This window comes from Pongo abelii, chromosome 4 (assembly GCF_028885655.2).
Source record: "Pongo abelii isolate AG06213 chromosome 4, NHGRI_mPonAbe1-v2.0_pri, whole genome shotgun sequence".
In the NCBI taxonomy this organism is placed as follows: domain Eukaryota; kingdom Metazoa; phylum Chordata; class Mammalia; order Primates; family Hominidae; genus Pongo; species Pongo abelii.
Window position 1 is genome coordinate 81,325,049 of NC_071989.2, and position 17,111 is coordinate 81,342,159.

At 36.9% G+C, this 17,111-nt stretch overlaps 1 protein-coding gene across 8 annotated transcripts in view; it reads left to right on the forward strand.

The window, feature by feature from the left end:
* ARHGEF28 (Rho guanine nucleotide exchange factor 28) overlaps nt 1-17,111 on the forward strand; it is a 316,787-nt gene that overhangs the window by 220,153 nt on the left and 79,523 nt on the right. For all 8 annotated transcript variants that reach the window (XM_063723960.1, XM_054555205.2, XM_024246795.3 and 5 more), the window contains 4 exon segments: nt 1,446-1,726; nt 7,450-7,657; nt 10,175-10,286; nt 13,848-13,890. In XM_063723960.1, the coding sequence (XP_063580030.1) occupies nt 1,446-1,726; nt 7,450-7,657; nt 10,175-10,286; nt 13,848-13,890 (644 nt within the window).

The following is a 17,111-nucleotide window of genomic DNA, read 5'->3' on the forward strand; positions in this document are numbered from 1 at the left end:
TTTGCTAAGAGTGTCTTTCAGTTTTGGTTTATCTGATATTTCCTCATAACTGGATTCAGGTTAGGCATGTTTGGCAGGAATACTACGGAAGTGATGATGGGTGCTTCTCAGTGCACTGTATCAGCAGGCATAGGACATCAGTCTGTCCCATTACTGGTGATTTTATTAATATCTTTCATCTCCCAAGTTCCTTTTTTAGTAAAATTACTGTTTTTTAAAAAATTATTAAGTACCATGTCAGGAGATATTTTATGCCCTTGTAAATATCCTGTTGCTCATTAGACTTTCACCCATTAATTAAGCATTCATTAACGGTTTTTGCTTTAATAAATTATGATGCTCGATGATTTAGGATTCTAACATTTCCTCTTTTGCTTCTTTTTCCCCTTCACTGCTCTATCTCTAAATGGTGTTACTGTCTTCCCTTTTACTGTCCTCACCCCAGACATGATGCCTTTTGATGACCGCCACCTCAAATCATGAGTGCTTAAAAGTACGCCTTTCTTAGAGCAAGTGCTTTGATCAGCTAGGACTCTTTTTCATGCATGTGGGTTGGGCTTTCTCTTTCTGGGGAAGATTTTTAAGTAAGTCTTAGGGCCTCCAGAAGTTCTGTCCTTTCTCTGCCATTCAGATTTTCCCAACTCCCCTTACCCTCCGCAGAGTCTTACAGTAGGAGCACGAGGGCTTACCTGCTGGATTTGCTGTTGATTTTATTATTTACAGGTAATTTGAAATTTGGGCATTTTCTTTCTTCTAATGATGCTATGTACGTGCACTTTATGTAGCTTTATTTGTTCTTTTTGTTTGATGTTGTTTTTTGTGAGACTCAGCTTTATGTGACCACTATTACCTTGGTACCCAGATTCCTATGAGCTACTTTTTGAATAAAGCTGTATAGTCTTTAGTTTTTTCCTCAAGTATTTAAAACATTTCCCCCTCATTTTGAGTCAGGGGTTCATAAAATGTTAGAGGCATAATCAGCTTCTGGTTTTGTAATAAAGGAACAACTTTATAAAATACTCAGTTGGTCTTCCTTTTTGTGAATTATAGGATAACTGCCGTGTGAACAAAAACATATAAAATAATTCTCTGTTTACATAAAACAAGAGTCTCACTCTGTAACCCAGGCTAGAGTGCACTGGCGCAATCTCTGCTCATTGCAACGTCTGCCTCCCATTCAGGCCATTCTCCTGCTTCAGTCTCTGAGTAGCTGGGATTACAGGCGCCTGCCACCACACCCTGGCTGATTTTTGTATTTTTAGTAGAGATGGGGTTTCACCATGTTGTCCAGGCTAGTCTTGAACTCCTGACCTCAAGTGATCTGCCAGCCTCGGCCTCCCACCACGCCTGGCCAGAAGTTTTTAAATTGGGAAAATTTAATTAATTCTTAGCTAGGCCAATCTTACCTGCTTTTACTCAGGAAATGTTTCTCTTTCAACTTCCAGGTTGGCGATTTGGATATCAGCTATATTAATATAGAGGGAATCACTGCCACTACCAGCCCTGAATCCAGAGGTTGCACTCTGGGGCCTCAGAGCAGCAAACAGACCCTTCCGACAGAAACCAGTCCCAGTGTGTACCCACTTAGCGAAAATGTCGAAGGGACAGCACACACTGAAGCCCAGCGGTCCTTCATGTCACCATCGAGTTCGTGTGCTTCCAACTTGAATCTTTCTTTTGGTTGGCATGGATTTGAAAAGGAACAAAGTCATCTAAAGAAAAGAAGGTAAGATTCTATATTGTAGAGGAAAACTGTAGAAAATCAAAGAACCTTATAGGTAGACTTCAAAAATTCTAGTTTTAAACTTTTTATTGTCTCTACCACTTTTATCTGCCCATCAAAATGTTGGCCCCTTTTAGGTTCCTGTATTCAATGATTTGGAAGTAAGACACTTAAGAAAACTGACTAAAATATGATAAAGGAAAACCACGATGAGATACCAGTTTATACTCACTTGACTGGCAAAAATTAAAAAATCTAGCAATCCCATGTTTTGGTGAGAATGCATAACATGGAAATTCCTGCATAAAGATGATAGGAGAGAAAATTGTGTAACTTGGGAAAATAATTTGACATTATCTTGTAAAGTCAAATATGCATTTTCCTCTTGTGTACTAGGAGACCTATATGGAATATTATTATAGCAGCAGGAAATAACCCAAATGTGGAATAAATAAATTATATATAGTTACACAATAGAATACTGTACAGTAATGAAAATGAATTAGCTACAATTACATCTGCATGCACAATAACATAGACCTTAGAAGCATGAAGGAACAAAAAAAGCCCCAAAATACATGTTAGATTTCATTTTTATAGAATGCAAATTAAACAATATATTATTATAGGGTACCTACATATGTGCATAAGCTAGAAAGAACAACAAGAGGCCGGGCGTGGTGGCTCACGCCTGTAATTCCAGCACTTTGGGAGGCCAAGGCAGGCAGAACGCTTGAGCTCAGGAGCTCAAGACCAGCCTGGGCAACATGGTAAAACCCCACCTCTACCAAAAATACAAAAATTAGCTGGGCGTGGTGGCACGCACATGTAGTCCTGATACTTGGCAGGCTGGGGTGGGAGGATCGCTTGAACCTGGGAGGCAGAAGTTGCAGTGAGCCAAGATGGCACCACTGAACTCCAACCTGGGTGACAGAGTGAGACCTGTCTCAAAAAGAAGAAAAAAAAAAAGAGAGAGAGAGAAAAAGAAAAACAAAATAACGAAGGGGAAAAAATACCTAAATTCAAAATAGTTGTTACATCTAGGGAAGGAAATAGGGAAATGGGAATGGAATTAATCATAACAGAGTTTCCATGGTAGATGGCCAGTATCCAAGTTTCAAGTTGGATGGGCTCATGAATGTTTGTTTTATTTAACATAATATGTATTTTATATTTTAACATAAAATTTATCTTTATTTTACTTTCACTTACCTTATATTTTCTTGCATATATAAAAACTCATTAAAATGATAGTTTCATTGCATCTGATATGATTACATATATTAGTGTGTGTGCACACATGTGTGTCCATATCTGTATATCTGTATCTGTCTATCTGATTGTCTATTTTCTTTAGAGAACAGGCCAATTTCCACTAATTTCATTTTATCCTGTTGATCACACTTTCCTTAGGGAGTAGCTTTTTTTTTCACCGTATCCTACCCATGTGATTATATGTTCATTTTCACATATAAAATGAATCAAAGTGAACATAAAATACACACACATGTGACTATGTATATAAATATTTCTCTGTGAATGAACACGCACATAGGTGAATGAGTATTCAGCAGAGAGTTAATATAGAGGGGAGAGAAAGGTAGAGGAACCAGCAATCAGTAGGTGTCCATCACTGAGATACAGCACAATATGCAATTTGAGGTTGTAAAACTTTAGCACATATTGGTACCAAGGGTTATGTGTGATGTGTAAATAATAAAAGATTTGCTTTAGATTTATACTTTGTGAATTATGGTTTTGTAGATGCTGGGTAGTCACTACTATAATTTGAAGTGATAGGCTAATTTGAACTGTCCACACGTCTGCTTGGGACAAGCAACTGCCAGTCCACACAAGATTCTGTACAGTTTTGCAAAAATAAATTGAGCTATGTGTGATAAATGCATTCTAGTGGCTCTTTAAGATCTGTCAAGTGGCCAGGTATGGTGGCTCACACCTGCAATCCCAGCACTTTGGGAGGCCGAGGTAGGTGGATCACCTGAGGTCAGGAGTTCAAGACCAGCCTAGGCAGCCAACATGGTGAAACTCCCTCTCTACTAAAAATACAAAAATTAGCTAGGCATGGTGGCACACATCTGTAATCCCATCTACTCAGGGGAGGGGCTGAGGCAGGCTAATTGCCTGAACCCGGGAGGCGGAGATTTCAGTGAGCAGAGGTGGCACTACTGCACTCCAGCCTGGGGGACGGAGCGAGACTGTCTTTAAAAAAAAAAAAAAAATCTGTCAGGTTTGTGAGCCCCCAGATCTCAAGAGATACATAAGTTCTTTAGAAGAAGTCCTCTAGGAATATAGCATGGAAAAGACACAAATAGTCTCTCTGTTTTATTGATACTTATGCAGATACTTGCAGAGTATCTAAATTATACTTTCTGATCATGGTCTTGTCTTGGAAAGTTTAAACATTTCACTGCTACAGATAGACTTTTTCCTCTGTAGAATATAATTTAGACAAAATATCTGTTCTGAGTACAGGTAATTAGAAGCCTCTGTGAAGATGTCACTGCTCAGGGGAAAGGGAGGAAGCTAGGAGAGGAAGGAGAAGCCATTCTACAGAAAAGCTTTCTGGCTGGTTCCATGAGCTGACTTCATCTCCTTTGCCCTCCCTCTCCTCTGAAAAATGTAGGAATGAAGGGAGAGAAGTCGCAATCCCTGGAAAGCCCTAGGGTGGCTGTGGGTCCCTTCCTTCAGTGGATGTTGTGGTAGGAAGCACAGTTGATAACAAACTCAAAGTGAAATGCACTTAATTTGTTAATAAGCAGATAATAGCCCTAGAGGCTGGAAACTTCTAATGAAGGAGAAATTTGGGGGCACACAGTAAAAACTGGAGTTAATATAAGGACATAGCTGACTGGGACCTGAGTCCTAAGTTTACTAGGGTTTAAAAGAATATTTTGGTGAAACTAAAATATGTATACTATATAACCATTATGTTATATTATTTAAATGTAATAACTGTTTTGAGAAGCCACAAAGGAAAGATAAGTAATAAAACATTAATTTAAAAATACTATACAGCAAAAAATGAAGCAGTAGACAAGTGTTTGTTTCATTCTAAAGCTTGTATTTTTCAAACCTTTTTAAAAACTACAGAGCAAGAAGTGCATGTCACACCATGAACGTCCCCTATCTCCCATAAAATTTAAGTGAAGTCTTATAAAATGATATGTGCAACATATTCTGATATTTTCTATTCTATATTATTTTTGTAAAAACTCTAGTTACAACCTAATGAATTGATTTCTTATCCCACTACTGGGAATTAGAAAAAAATATCGTAAAACAACCTAGAGGTTATCCTGAAGAATATTGCCTGTGCCACCAATATCTTAGGTTAATAGCTTAACAAATAAAAGTAGTAGCCCCATTTGAATGAATAGAAACAATGTTTTATAGTATGCAAAATAAAATACTGATACTTCTAGGATGTATTCATAGTGATGATGAAATGCTGTCTGTAACTGGAAAGGCTTGTGTTAAAATTGGATATTATTGCGGGCTGCCAATCATTTGAAGAACTATTTTCCACTAGTACAGAGATCACAAGTTGAAAGACAAGTGCTGAGGTACAAGACGTCGGCAAGCTTCAACCCGCTTGAAGCCTCCTTCCGTCTCAGATTGTTGTACTAGGAAACCACGTAGCAACTTGAAATACCTGTAATTATTAGATTAGTGCAGAAACCACAATTACTTTTGCACCAACATAATACATTTACTGGAGCATTTAAAGCAACAGCATTTACCAGGAAGATATTCTTAACATGAAGTTTCAGTGTTTTATGAGAAACAGTTGAATAGACTCCATGATATTTGGATGTTTAATTGAGGTAAAGTGTGAAGTCCACTTCCAATGTGTGCTTTTCTTCTCAATGCCTAGGCCTTCACCTTGGCCCTCAATGAGTTCCCAAAGGAGAAAACCCCACTTTGGAAATCCTTGGTGGTGCCAGCCAGGGCTTCTTCTCACTGCTGGGTTTTCTGGTACCCAGTAGTGCCTGTGAAAGGGTTCAAGGGTTAGAAACTGCTCTGTATTTGCATTAGAGGCATAGTAGAGTAAGACCAGGACTCATACCATGTATTCAGTTAACTTACTGTGTCCATTAAATAGCCTATGGTTTTTTTTAAAAAATAACCTAAACAGGTTAATTCAAAGTTTCATTTTCTGGTTCTTGTATTTCAAAATCAAGACAGTTTCATTGTTTTGTTATTAAAATTATAACTCCAGAACTGTAACAACCAAAAAAAAAAAAAAAAAACCACAAAACACACATTTGAAATGCTTCGTGCATTAACATGCACCCAGGAAAGCTGTTGGCCTCCAAGTTTGAATTGTTTAAAACGTAATGTTATGGAATAGACCTGGGATGTAGGAGGTCAAATTCTTTCCTTTTAACTTCATGGTTTATTAAAGTTAAATGAGGAAAAAAGTTGTTGTCAAGCAGAATTACTACCTGGTTCTAAGGTAGAGTTTTCAAAGGAATCATTTTTTTTTTTTTTTTTTTTTGAGATGGAGTCTTGCTCTGTCACCCAGGCTGGAGTGCAGTGGCGTGATCTTGGCTCACTGCAAGTTCTGCCTCCTGGGTTCACGCCATTCTCCTGCCTCAGCATCCCAAGTAGCTGGGATTACAGGTGCCTGCCACAACAGCTGGCTAATTTTTTGTATTTTTAGTAGAGATGTGGTTTCACCATGTTAGCCAGGATGGTCTCGATCTCTGACCTCATGATCCGCCCACCTCGGCCTCCCAAAGTGTTGGGATTACAGGCGTGAGCCACCGCGCCCAGCCTTGGAATCATCTTTTTTTAACCTCTAAAAATGATCATTTAGTATGACATGTTTGGGACATTGCATGACTCACTTCTGAACTGTGTCTTGACATGGCCCTGGGGCGGATGGTTGGGACCTTCACACATCTCTCCTTGGTGTGCCTCTGCCCTCCCGAGCTTCCCAGCTGAGGGACAGGCAGAGAATGACATTTCCGCAGCTTAGTCACATGCAAATCCCCCCAGAAGCTTCCCTGCAAACAGCCCAGTGGCTCTGTTTCCACCAGCATTTAAAATATTTGATGGGTTACCATTTGGGACTTGCGATATCAATAATTATATTTACAAAACAGAAGTGGTGAGGTTAGTACTAACTCAAACCAGCTTTTGTTTCTTCAGGCATTTGAAATGTCTTTTGCCCCAGTCATGGCGGCTCACTCCAGCAATCCCAGCACTTTGGGAGACTGAGGTGGGTGGATCCATTGAGCCCAGGAGTTTGAGACCAGCCTGGGCAACATGGCAAAAAACGCAAAAATCACAAAAATTAGCCGGGCGTGGTGGCACACGCCTGTAGTCCCAGCTACTCTGAAGGCTGAGGTGGGAAGATTGTTTGAGCCTGGGAGACGGAGGTTGTAGTGAACCAAAATCGTGTCACTGCACTCCAGCCTGGGCAACAAGAACAAAACTGTCTCCAAAAAAAGAAAAAGAAAATGAAAGAAAGAAATGGCTTTTGCTACATAGGAATGTTCATTTGGGGTAACATAAAATTTTGTTTAAAAAGAGATTTGGAGGGAGGAGAAAAAGGCTAATTAAATACTAGTTAGAAATTAAATGAATACCTATTGCACCCCCCCGCCCCAGTGAAAGAATCTGAATTCAGAGAAGTAGAAACCAATGAGGCTCTGTGTCCTTCCTTGCTTCTTTACTTACTTGCTGGCTTTGTGCTTTAGTTCTAGCCTTGATGCCTTGGACGCGGACAGTGAAGGGGAAGGGCATTCTGAGTCATCGCACATCTGTTACACTCCAGGGTCTCAGAGCTCCTCAAGAACTGGGATTCCTAGTGGGGATGAATTGGACTCTTTTGAGACTAACACTGAACCGGATTTTAATATCTCCAGGGCTGAATCACTTCCTCTATCAAGTAATCTACAGTCGAAGGTATTCTTAATGGTATTAATTTGGTATATTGCAAGTGTGGAGAATATGTTGTCTACATTTACCCATCTGTATCTGAAAGACATATTATATTTTATTCATACATATGAACTATTTTTTTTGAGACCCATGTGATATCTGATTGAGTCTGTCTTTTTAATCTTTCCCACTCTGTTTTAATTTTTATAATCTTTACTCAAAATGGCTGATTTATATTTTCATTAATTCACCATGAGTACATACCATCTTTCTTTCACATACTTGGAAAATTTTATCATTTTACAATGATTTCTCCCATCATCTCTTAAGCAAAGGGAGAAAAACTAATAGTATTAAATGAGTTTAAGTGATCAAACTTGTTTTGCTTACATAAATAATTGTGTGGCCCTGATGATGAGGTAAATGATGTTAATAAGGTAGAAGTGATATTTATTGAGCATTTCTGGCTGCTTGAACTAATCCGGAACATCACAAATTTTGTCAACTTTTCCATAGGAGCCAGGTTTTATCTTGTTGGCTATTTCACATTGGAGTTTCATTTAGGTGTGCTTGTTTTTTTGTTATTTATTTACTTATTTATTTATTAAAAAACTAAATACATTCCTCTGAATGTAAGAAAGCCCTTTTGCATTTGAACATATTTTTTTTTCCTATTTGATTTGTTATTTTCTACTTGTTTTCTTCTTAAGTTTACTTATTACTGTAAAACAATGTGTGCTATGGCAAAACTTCTCTTTCTAACATATGGTTGTTATGATAATACCTTATTTTTGTAGCATGCCCTACAATATACAAAATATGTTTTATGTATGTACAAAATATATAATTGCCTCATAACTCACCTATTACATAAGTAGTGCTTTTATTTAATTTTATTTTTTGAGTAGATGAGATTTTGGAAAGGTTAGAGTTCTGTCCAGCTTTGTATCACCAGCTTGGTGATAGACTCAGAACTCAATTCTGGGTCTTTTGAGCACAGATCATGCATCCTCTACCCTCTGCTCTAAGACCTGTAGAGCTGCCATAATCTTTTGCATCTGAAGGTCATGTGATATTTCTGGATAATGAGGAATTTGTATGGTTGTTATGTAGATACTTCTTAGTTTTGCATGTTGAGTGGAATTGTGAAAAGTTCATCATTACTTGGATGAAAAAGAATCCAGTCTTTTGAAACAGTTTCATGTTGCTCATTTTTAGGAAGAATCTGAACCATAAATATATCTGCCTTGCCTCTGTAATTACCCAGTATAACTTTTTGCCAAAGTTTTGGACAATTTTCAAAGTTCCATTGTCATGACAAATGGTTACCATGTATACGTGACTTTGAAGAGGGCCCTTGAAGAGGGCCCTTAGTGGCCAGCTCACTGTTTAGGGTTATAGGACAACTTGGGTTGGCCTTCTTGACATCTAGGCCCAGTAGGTGCTCCCTAGTAAGATAAGAGCCAAAGCCCAAGGGCCCTTTGAAGCAAGGTTAGGCTTCCATTTTTCAACTTTCCTCCAGGCTCCTTAACTAAACTAATGAAGTTAGGGTATCCATGTGTTTTTCCTTAGAGGAAACAAAAGAGATCAGTGCTCGTGAAGGTCAGTTTCTGATGGTTTAATTTTAGTAAAGAGTTTTGCATTATTTTCTTTTAGCCTTAACCTTAAGTGATATCTTAAAAATGCATGGGCAGCATCAATCCTAAGGCCTTTATAGGATAGAAGTTGGGTACTATAAATGGCTTCAATGGAGTTCTATTGCATATTCACTTAAATTTTCTGTAACATTTAAGAAAACTATGTTTTAATGATCTTGCCATCTTGTATTTTCATCTATGTTGCCAATATAATAATAGGAATAATAAGTAATTGGGACAACAGGAACAAAACCAGCAGGTCATTTTAAAGTAGTAATATTAAGGATGTATAAATTAGTGATATCCAAACATCCACCCCAGAAAGTGCTAGATGGAAGGTCTATCAAAAATTGAGTACAGATTGGAAGGATTTATATCTTAACTGGATATATTTTTCCCTAAACTTTGCAGCTAACATTATAAATTTAAATCATGGTTTGGAAGTCTAAAAATCTCCTATAATTGTAAGTGGCTGTTCCACTATCCTCTAGTAATCCTTAAATATAGAAATCTCAGTTAATATAGAATTCTGTTGAGGGCTACAGTAAAATAACAAAATAACTGACATCTCAGGTAAAAATAATAAATTCATTGTTGAATATACAAAGAAAAAGTCATTTGTCTTAAATTTTCATTTTTAGCCAAGTTGGCTAGGATATCATAGTTGCATTCTATAGTATATACAGGAACTATTCCCTAAACTTAAGGTTGCTGAAGTATTAAAATGGCAATAACATTTTAAAAATTGTGAGAGGAAAACAGAAACACATAATGAGATCATATCGGAAATGTTCAGGTTGAATCTCTTTTCGAAGGTGCTAATTTAGTAACATTTGAGGTGGTGAATATATATTTTCAGATCTCATGTGTAAATTTTTAAAAACTATATTCTAATCTCTTTTAGGAATCACTGCTTTCTGGAGTTCGCTCACGTTCTTATTCTTGCTCATCACCCAAGATTTCTTTAGGAAAAACTCGTTTGGTGCGTGAATTAACAGTGTGCAGTTCAACTGAAGGTAAGCATCACTTAACATTTGCCTTTGAAAACACTCTGTTCCAGAACAGATTTTTCAGTTAGTGTAAGTACATAAAATATTCAAGAACAGCAGACCAGAATTTTCAGTTCTGTTTTCATAACTGGTTTTTCTAAGCCTGACAAAATTCTTTTCTTATTGGATAACAGCCAAATTTGATTTTGATCGGATTTGATTTTGATGAAGTTACAACTACATGCACACCTCTCTGTTGCTTTATTCTTTGAATAAAATGTTTTCCTCAAGGATAGTGTAAATTAGAATTGATTCCGGTTATATTATTATGAGGGCCTTAGAGGATTTTATTTGAGTAAATTATAAAAATTACTTTTGTCTCATATATACGTTGCTAACATAATCCAACTCCTCAGAGTCAGAGTGTTGCAGAATGGATTTTCTTCTTTCTTTTTTTAGAAAGGGACTTTGGAGAGTTGAAATAACATATTTGTAACATGATTAAATATATCTCAACTTTTTTTGGTTGAGATAGGCAATGTAGGCAATTAGAAATATAACTTTTAGGCAATAAACTTTTAATTGAAATATAGGATACATACAAAAAGGAGTGCAAATCATAAATATGCATCTTGAATTTTCACATGAATTCAGATCTATAAATGGAAAAATTATGTACAACTTAAAGCTCCCCTTGTATCCTCTCTAAGCCACTCCTCCCATTTTCACCTGCCCCCATTTTGAAATGTAATTATTTCATACTTTCTGTAATTAATATGTAATAATTATATTAAAAAGCATATTTGAAAGTATTCATGCCAATGCATAATACATAGCATTATAATGAAATTTTTGTCAATGTCTTAGAGAATATCTTTATTGTCTGTTATCCTTAAGGGACTTAAAAGATTCAGAAAGCAAGAGATGAACTTAAGTACTCTTAAGTACTACTCAAATATTTTCTCAAGATAAAATATTTAAAATAGGATTTATTTTATTCCTTCTCTTTTTTCTTATTCTTGCTTATTAAATTGTTATTTTGCATTTTTATGCCATGCAGAACAATACTGAAAACATAATCTTGGTGCTTGAAACTGCTATCCTAGAATAATGACATATATGCCAGATGTTCAATAAATATTTGTTGAGTGAATATGAGAAAAAGATAGATAAAACACAAAAGAAATGCTACCGTTTTCCTTTTTCTGGGATGTGCTGTTAGAAGAGAAGAGAGCAAGACTGATAATACATGTCAGTTTTTATTTTTGGAATGGGGAGATGAAGAAAAGTTACAAGAGAAAGAAAGGATACAACTGCCTTGAGAGGACAGGGTAAAGAAGATGGATTGAATTTGTTCTGGATTTTTGTTTTTTACTTCATGGGTTCTTTCTAGGTCTCCAGGTCTCCCCAGCCTTAGTTTAGGTTGGTATATTTTTAATAGTGGCTTGACACCTTTTCACTGATAGTCCCAGCTGATGAATTAACCTCACATTGTTACTATTTGGAAAACATGTTTAAGCTTTCTGTGCTTCAAATTATGGCATTGCCTTTAGATCTGTGGTCTTTGATCTATGAAGTCAGATATCTCTAGAGTTTGAAATTATTGACCACACAATTAAGAGGAAAGTTATTGTTCAGAAGGCAAAATAGCCCTAATTTACTTATTCTTTAATGATCAAGGAAGGGTGTCTTTACCTTACATGCAAGCCTGAAACCTTTGCATATGAGTTAGAATAAAAAGCTGATATCAACTGCTTTGGTTTTCAGTAAACGAAACCTTATCTTTAGACGGTATATTTAAAGACAAGTCTACTTGAATGAAATTTGATACTATCCAGAAGGTAACAGTTAGAACCAGGCAATTTAGGTGGAGGCTACTCACTAAATATATGAAAATTCCAGTGGATAGACTTATATGGCTGCAAACATTTGGATTGATACCATTTACCATTTAGGTCAGTCAATACCATAGGACTATGAAAAATAAATTAACTACTAATGAAGAAGGAATAATTTTATCTGTGTTTACGTAATCAAAGCACAAACGTGAAAGCTTGCCTAATGCAAAGATATATTCTAATGTTTCATTGTTTAGTCTGCTTGGATTAATCAAAAGTAAATTGAGGTTTGTGTTGCCATAAATCCTTTCTTGATGAGTTTTTAATAGTCCTAAAAAATTTCAGGTCTATTTGAACAGAGTCCAAGTCTCCTTATGTCCCAGAGGGAAGCTCCCATATGAGAGCTGTAATGCAGACATACAACCCTAGGATGCTTTCAGTCCTTTTTATTATTATTTGTGATGTTCTGTCTTCCTTGTCACTTCCAAAGAGTTACTTACTGTAATTTCTCATGTGTCTTTTTTTTTTTGAGCCAAGAGTACAATGATGGCAACTTTATTTTTGATGTTTGTATACATAAAACAAAATCTAGTTTTATAATTCCCTTTGGTCTATTGTAGTTTTAGGCAGAAAGGAACCTTGCCAATATTAAAATGATAACTACAGTCTCACCAAGGGGGACAAAGGGGTTCTGCATTTAAGAATTTGAGAAATGACGTAAACATACTTTTGAAAACGTTGTGAGCTGATGGATGGAATTTAATTGGATTTTGAACAGTTGGTGGCTTATTCTGTTGGTACTTCAGCCTATTTACCATAAGAATAGTGATTTATGCCTATGACTTAATTTGAGGAACACTTGATGATGGCCATAAAATAAAGGCTTCAAATTCTTCAAAGTAGATTTCCTATTACATACAAGATAGTATTAGGTGCAACATTTGATATTACCCATTTCAGGAGATATGTATTTGTTTTCCTCCTTATGTATCATTTCCCTTTGCAACCTAGTTATGCCTCTTCACTGTTTTGGATTGTGAGAGTGAAGGATTTGTCCCTGCTCTGTAGATGGTGTGCTCCACAGTGACTGCCCCCTCCTTCAGGCTCTCTCACTGTCTAAATCAGTGTCTCTACTCCATCCCTGTAGTGAGTACTTCAACTCTGGAAACAAGATGGCTCCAAGCTGCTTGCATGAACCTCCCCTTCTGCCCCCCTCCACAAGTCCAATGAAAAAAATGGTCCTCCCTTTCCCATGAGCCACAGAGCACATCTCTGAATTCTCTGCTGCTAGGATTTTATGAGGACATTGCAGCTATATGAAAATTAACTCTTCTTATGCTGTCCTTCAAGACTTCATTTGAGCTTTGTTTAAAAGCAGTTATTTATTGGTTCTGTATGTTAGGGGATTAGTGTTATGAAGAATAGGGATGACTCTAGTGAAAAGTATCCAAAAAGATAGAACTAATTTTCTGCACTTCTGAAAATGTTTGCTGTCCCTTGCTGATGCTAACTTCGTTCATAAAGTCATTAAATGTTGGCATATTTTGGCCTTCTCCCTACCCTCTTTAAATTACGGAAAGTGATAAAATCCAGAGCAATGCCTTACTTATATAAGATTACTCATTTTCTCATTATTTTCTAGCTGGTGGTGTGTATAATGATACAATATGGTTGAGTATGCATTTCAGACTAACATATGACTGCCAGTTTGTCTGCCTTCGTTTTCATTTTATTGTTCTGTGTCTTGTAGAGCAAAGAGCTTACAGCTTACCGGAGCCACCAAGAGAAAAAAGGTACTTTAAGTATTCCAGTTTTCCTGAGGAACTGCATGATCCTTCTTTGGAAATGTCCACACATCATTTTTGCTATCTGTTCACTAGTTCATGAGAGGTTTCCATGTAACAAGCCTGCCTAAGATCCTTTGCTCCCTCTGGGATCTGTATCAGGATAGATCTGCCAGCCCTCCCCTTTCAGTCCTTGGCTGTGCAGGCCTCAGGATTGGGGACAGCATGTTCTGTTTGGGTATCTTCAAAGCCAAACACCCTCAAGGGGAGCAGTGTGAGGACTACCTGTTTTAGAAAGGCAACATGTTTTCTCCAGCTCTGTTCCACGGTGACAAGGGGACTTACTTTAGTAACAGAACCCTGGGTGGTCAATGATAGAAAGTGCCTAAACATCCCTTCTGTCTCTCTATGGATTTTTGCCTAGTAGCCCTTCAGCTGGAAACAAAGAATAAACAATGCAGAAGACTTTTAAGCATGATCAGTTTCCTGGTTGAGATGCAGATTTAACCTAAGCTTCTCTTTCTCCTAGAAGGTAAAACTGTTGTTGGAGTATAGCTTGGGAAGCAGACCACTGTGCAAGCATGATTGTTGGTTTCTGTTGGTGTTGAATAACTAACTGCCCATGAGTCACACTGTGAAATAGCCCCAGGGTTATATGCAAAACAAGTGCCAGAATGGCACGCATGTTTGACTTTAAGAGACCATCTGAAAAGAGTGAAATGGTTTAATTTTGTTTGAGATTAATGCTAAAACTTTGAAACGTTTTGGTATACGGATCAAGATGGGGTGTTTTGTTTTAAATCTTGGAATCTAAGTATTAATAAGAAAAAGCCTCCTTTGGATCATTTCTATTTTTTTTTTTGAAACCAGAATAGAAACTTTCAAATGATACAAACAGGAAGATTAAGAATGCCCTTGAAAGATAGGATGATGATGAAGTTGACTTCGTGACAATGGCAATGAGGATGATGATATCAAAAGCAGTAATTACTGACAATTATTGAACATTTGTATGTGCCTTGTACTGTTTTAAGCAGTTTACATTTATTACCTCATTTAAGCAATTTACTTCCTCATTCTGGAATTTGATCTTCATCTTGGTCATCATTTTGATTAACAGTCATCTTTTTAACAACTGGAGAAATAATGGATTGTTATCAAGAATTTTTTAAATTAAAAATATAAAAAATATTCATTTGTCATTAGGAGAGAGATTTAAGACTGAAGGAGCCAACGTTATACTTGGCTAAATAGTAGCCTATAAAATATTTTCACTTCGATGGCATCTTTGTGAAGTTTCTTTTTATCTGGTTCTTCGTTCTCTGTCACTCTTGTTTTTGTTTTCTATTTCTTTCTATTCTTTAATCTTTCTTGGTCCACATCCTGAAAGCATCTTACTCTCTCAGTCATATTCCTTGGTGTGTCTAGTAGAGTAGATCTTTCATCTCACCCACTCTATTCCTGCTATCTTATCTTGTTGGATATGCCAATAAGATCCCAAGCCATACCTAATGCTTTGCTTTGGTCATGTTATAGGTATTTACCTGAGATGATGCCTTCTTTGATATTCTCTTATTTGTATTAATCGCTTAGTTTCTAGAAAAGGGGACATCCATGTAAAAAATGAGCTCACTCTATACCTTGCAGGCTCATTTCAGCACTCTATTCTAATTTCTTAAAAATTATAGGCATGACTTGATTATTTTACTGCCACCATCTGTCTTAAATATATTGTGTATATTTCCTCCTTCTCCTCCTCTTTCTTCACATCTGAGGATCTGAGTGTTAACAGAAGTTCCACTGTGTCAATTTTCAATCTGCATAGCAGGAACTTCTTTCAGCCGTTTAGGCTGGGTGCGGTGGCTCATGCCTGTAATCCCAGTATTTTGGGAGGCAGAGGCGGGCGGATCATCTGAGGTCAGGAATTTGAGACCAGCCTAGTCAACATGAGGAAACCCTGTTTCTACTAAAAAATACAAAAATTAGCCAGGTGTGGTGGCGGGCGCCTGCAATCCCAGCTACTCAGGAGGCTGAGGCAGGAGAATGGCTTGAACCTGGAAGGCGGAGGTTGCAATGGGCCGAGATCGTGCCACGGCATCCTAGTCTGGGCGACAGAGCCAGACTCCATCTCAAACAAAAACAAAAACAAAAACAAAAAACCCAAAAACAACAACAACAAAAAAACACTTTAGATGCCAATTCTTTAAATAGATTAAGGGTTAAAATATTAAGAATCCATATTCTTAATATGTTTTAAATGTCTATTTTACCTATTGAAAAGGCAATACCATTAAAGGCTCTGAGAAGGGTTTGTAAAACTTTATTGTGAGTGATACTATCGGTCATCAAACTAATAATAGAGATTAGACATTCTTGTTCTGGGATGTGAAAAATAACTTAATCTTTCCAGATTCTTACAAATGTAAAAGCTATTTAAATTCTATTATGAAATTATTTGAGGGTTTTCTCTTCTCAATTATTTTCTAAAGTGCCTGATTTTAATATAGGTAAATATCACATAATTAAATTAGATATGAAATGAAGCAACCAATCTTCTACATTTGCCCAGAGGTTATACAGTATTATCCATCTTCATAATCGGATAGTGGATTATGACGATGATATTCACATTTCTACCAGGTTGGGTGATGGTTTAAATTTTCATATTTCATAATTAATAATATTTTTAAAAAAGCATTTTTATGTTTACACTGTTATCTCTCAGGTCTTATCAACCTCAGCTTAAAAAGTTGAAGTATCGGCTGGGTACGGTGGCTCACGTTTGTAATCCCAGCACTTTGGGAGGCCCAGGTGGGCAGATCACCAGAGGTCAGGAGTTCCAGACCAGCCTGGCCAACATGGCAAAACCCCATCTCTACTAAAAATACGAAAATCAGCTAGGCGTGGTGGTGGGTGCCTGTAATTCCAGCTACTCAGGAGGCTGAGGCAGGTGAATCACTTGAACCTGGGAGCCTGAGGTTGCAGTGAGCCAAGATCACGCCATTGCACTCCAGCCTAGGCAACGAGAGCAAAACTCCATCTCAAAAAAAAAAAAAAAAAAAAAGTTAAAGTGTCATGTTGTAGAAGTATAAAGGATATATGATAAATTGTGCACTTATAAGTTTTTAATCAATGTGGAAGCTGTCGTTTTTGATATAGTCTTCTGTAGCAGGGGAGTTGGGAGTAGAGTTGGGTAACCAATAATTAATTTTCTTTTATTTGCAATAGTT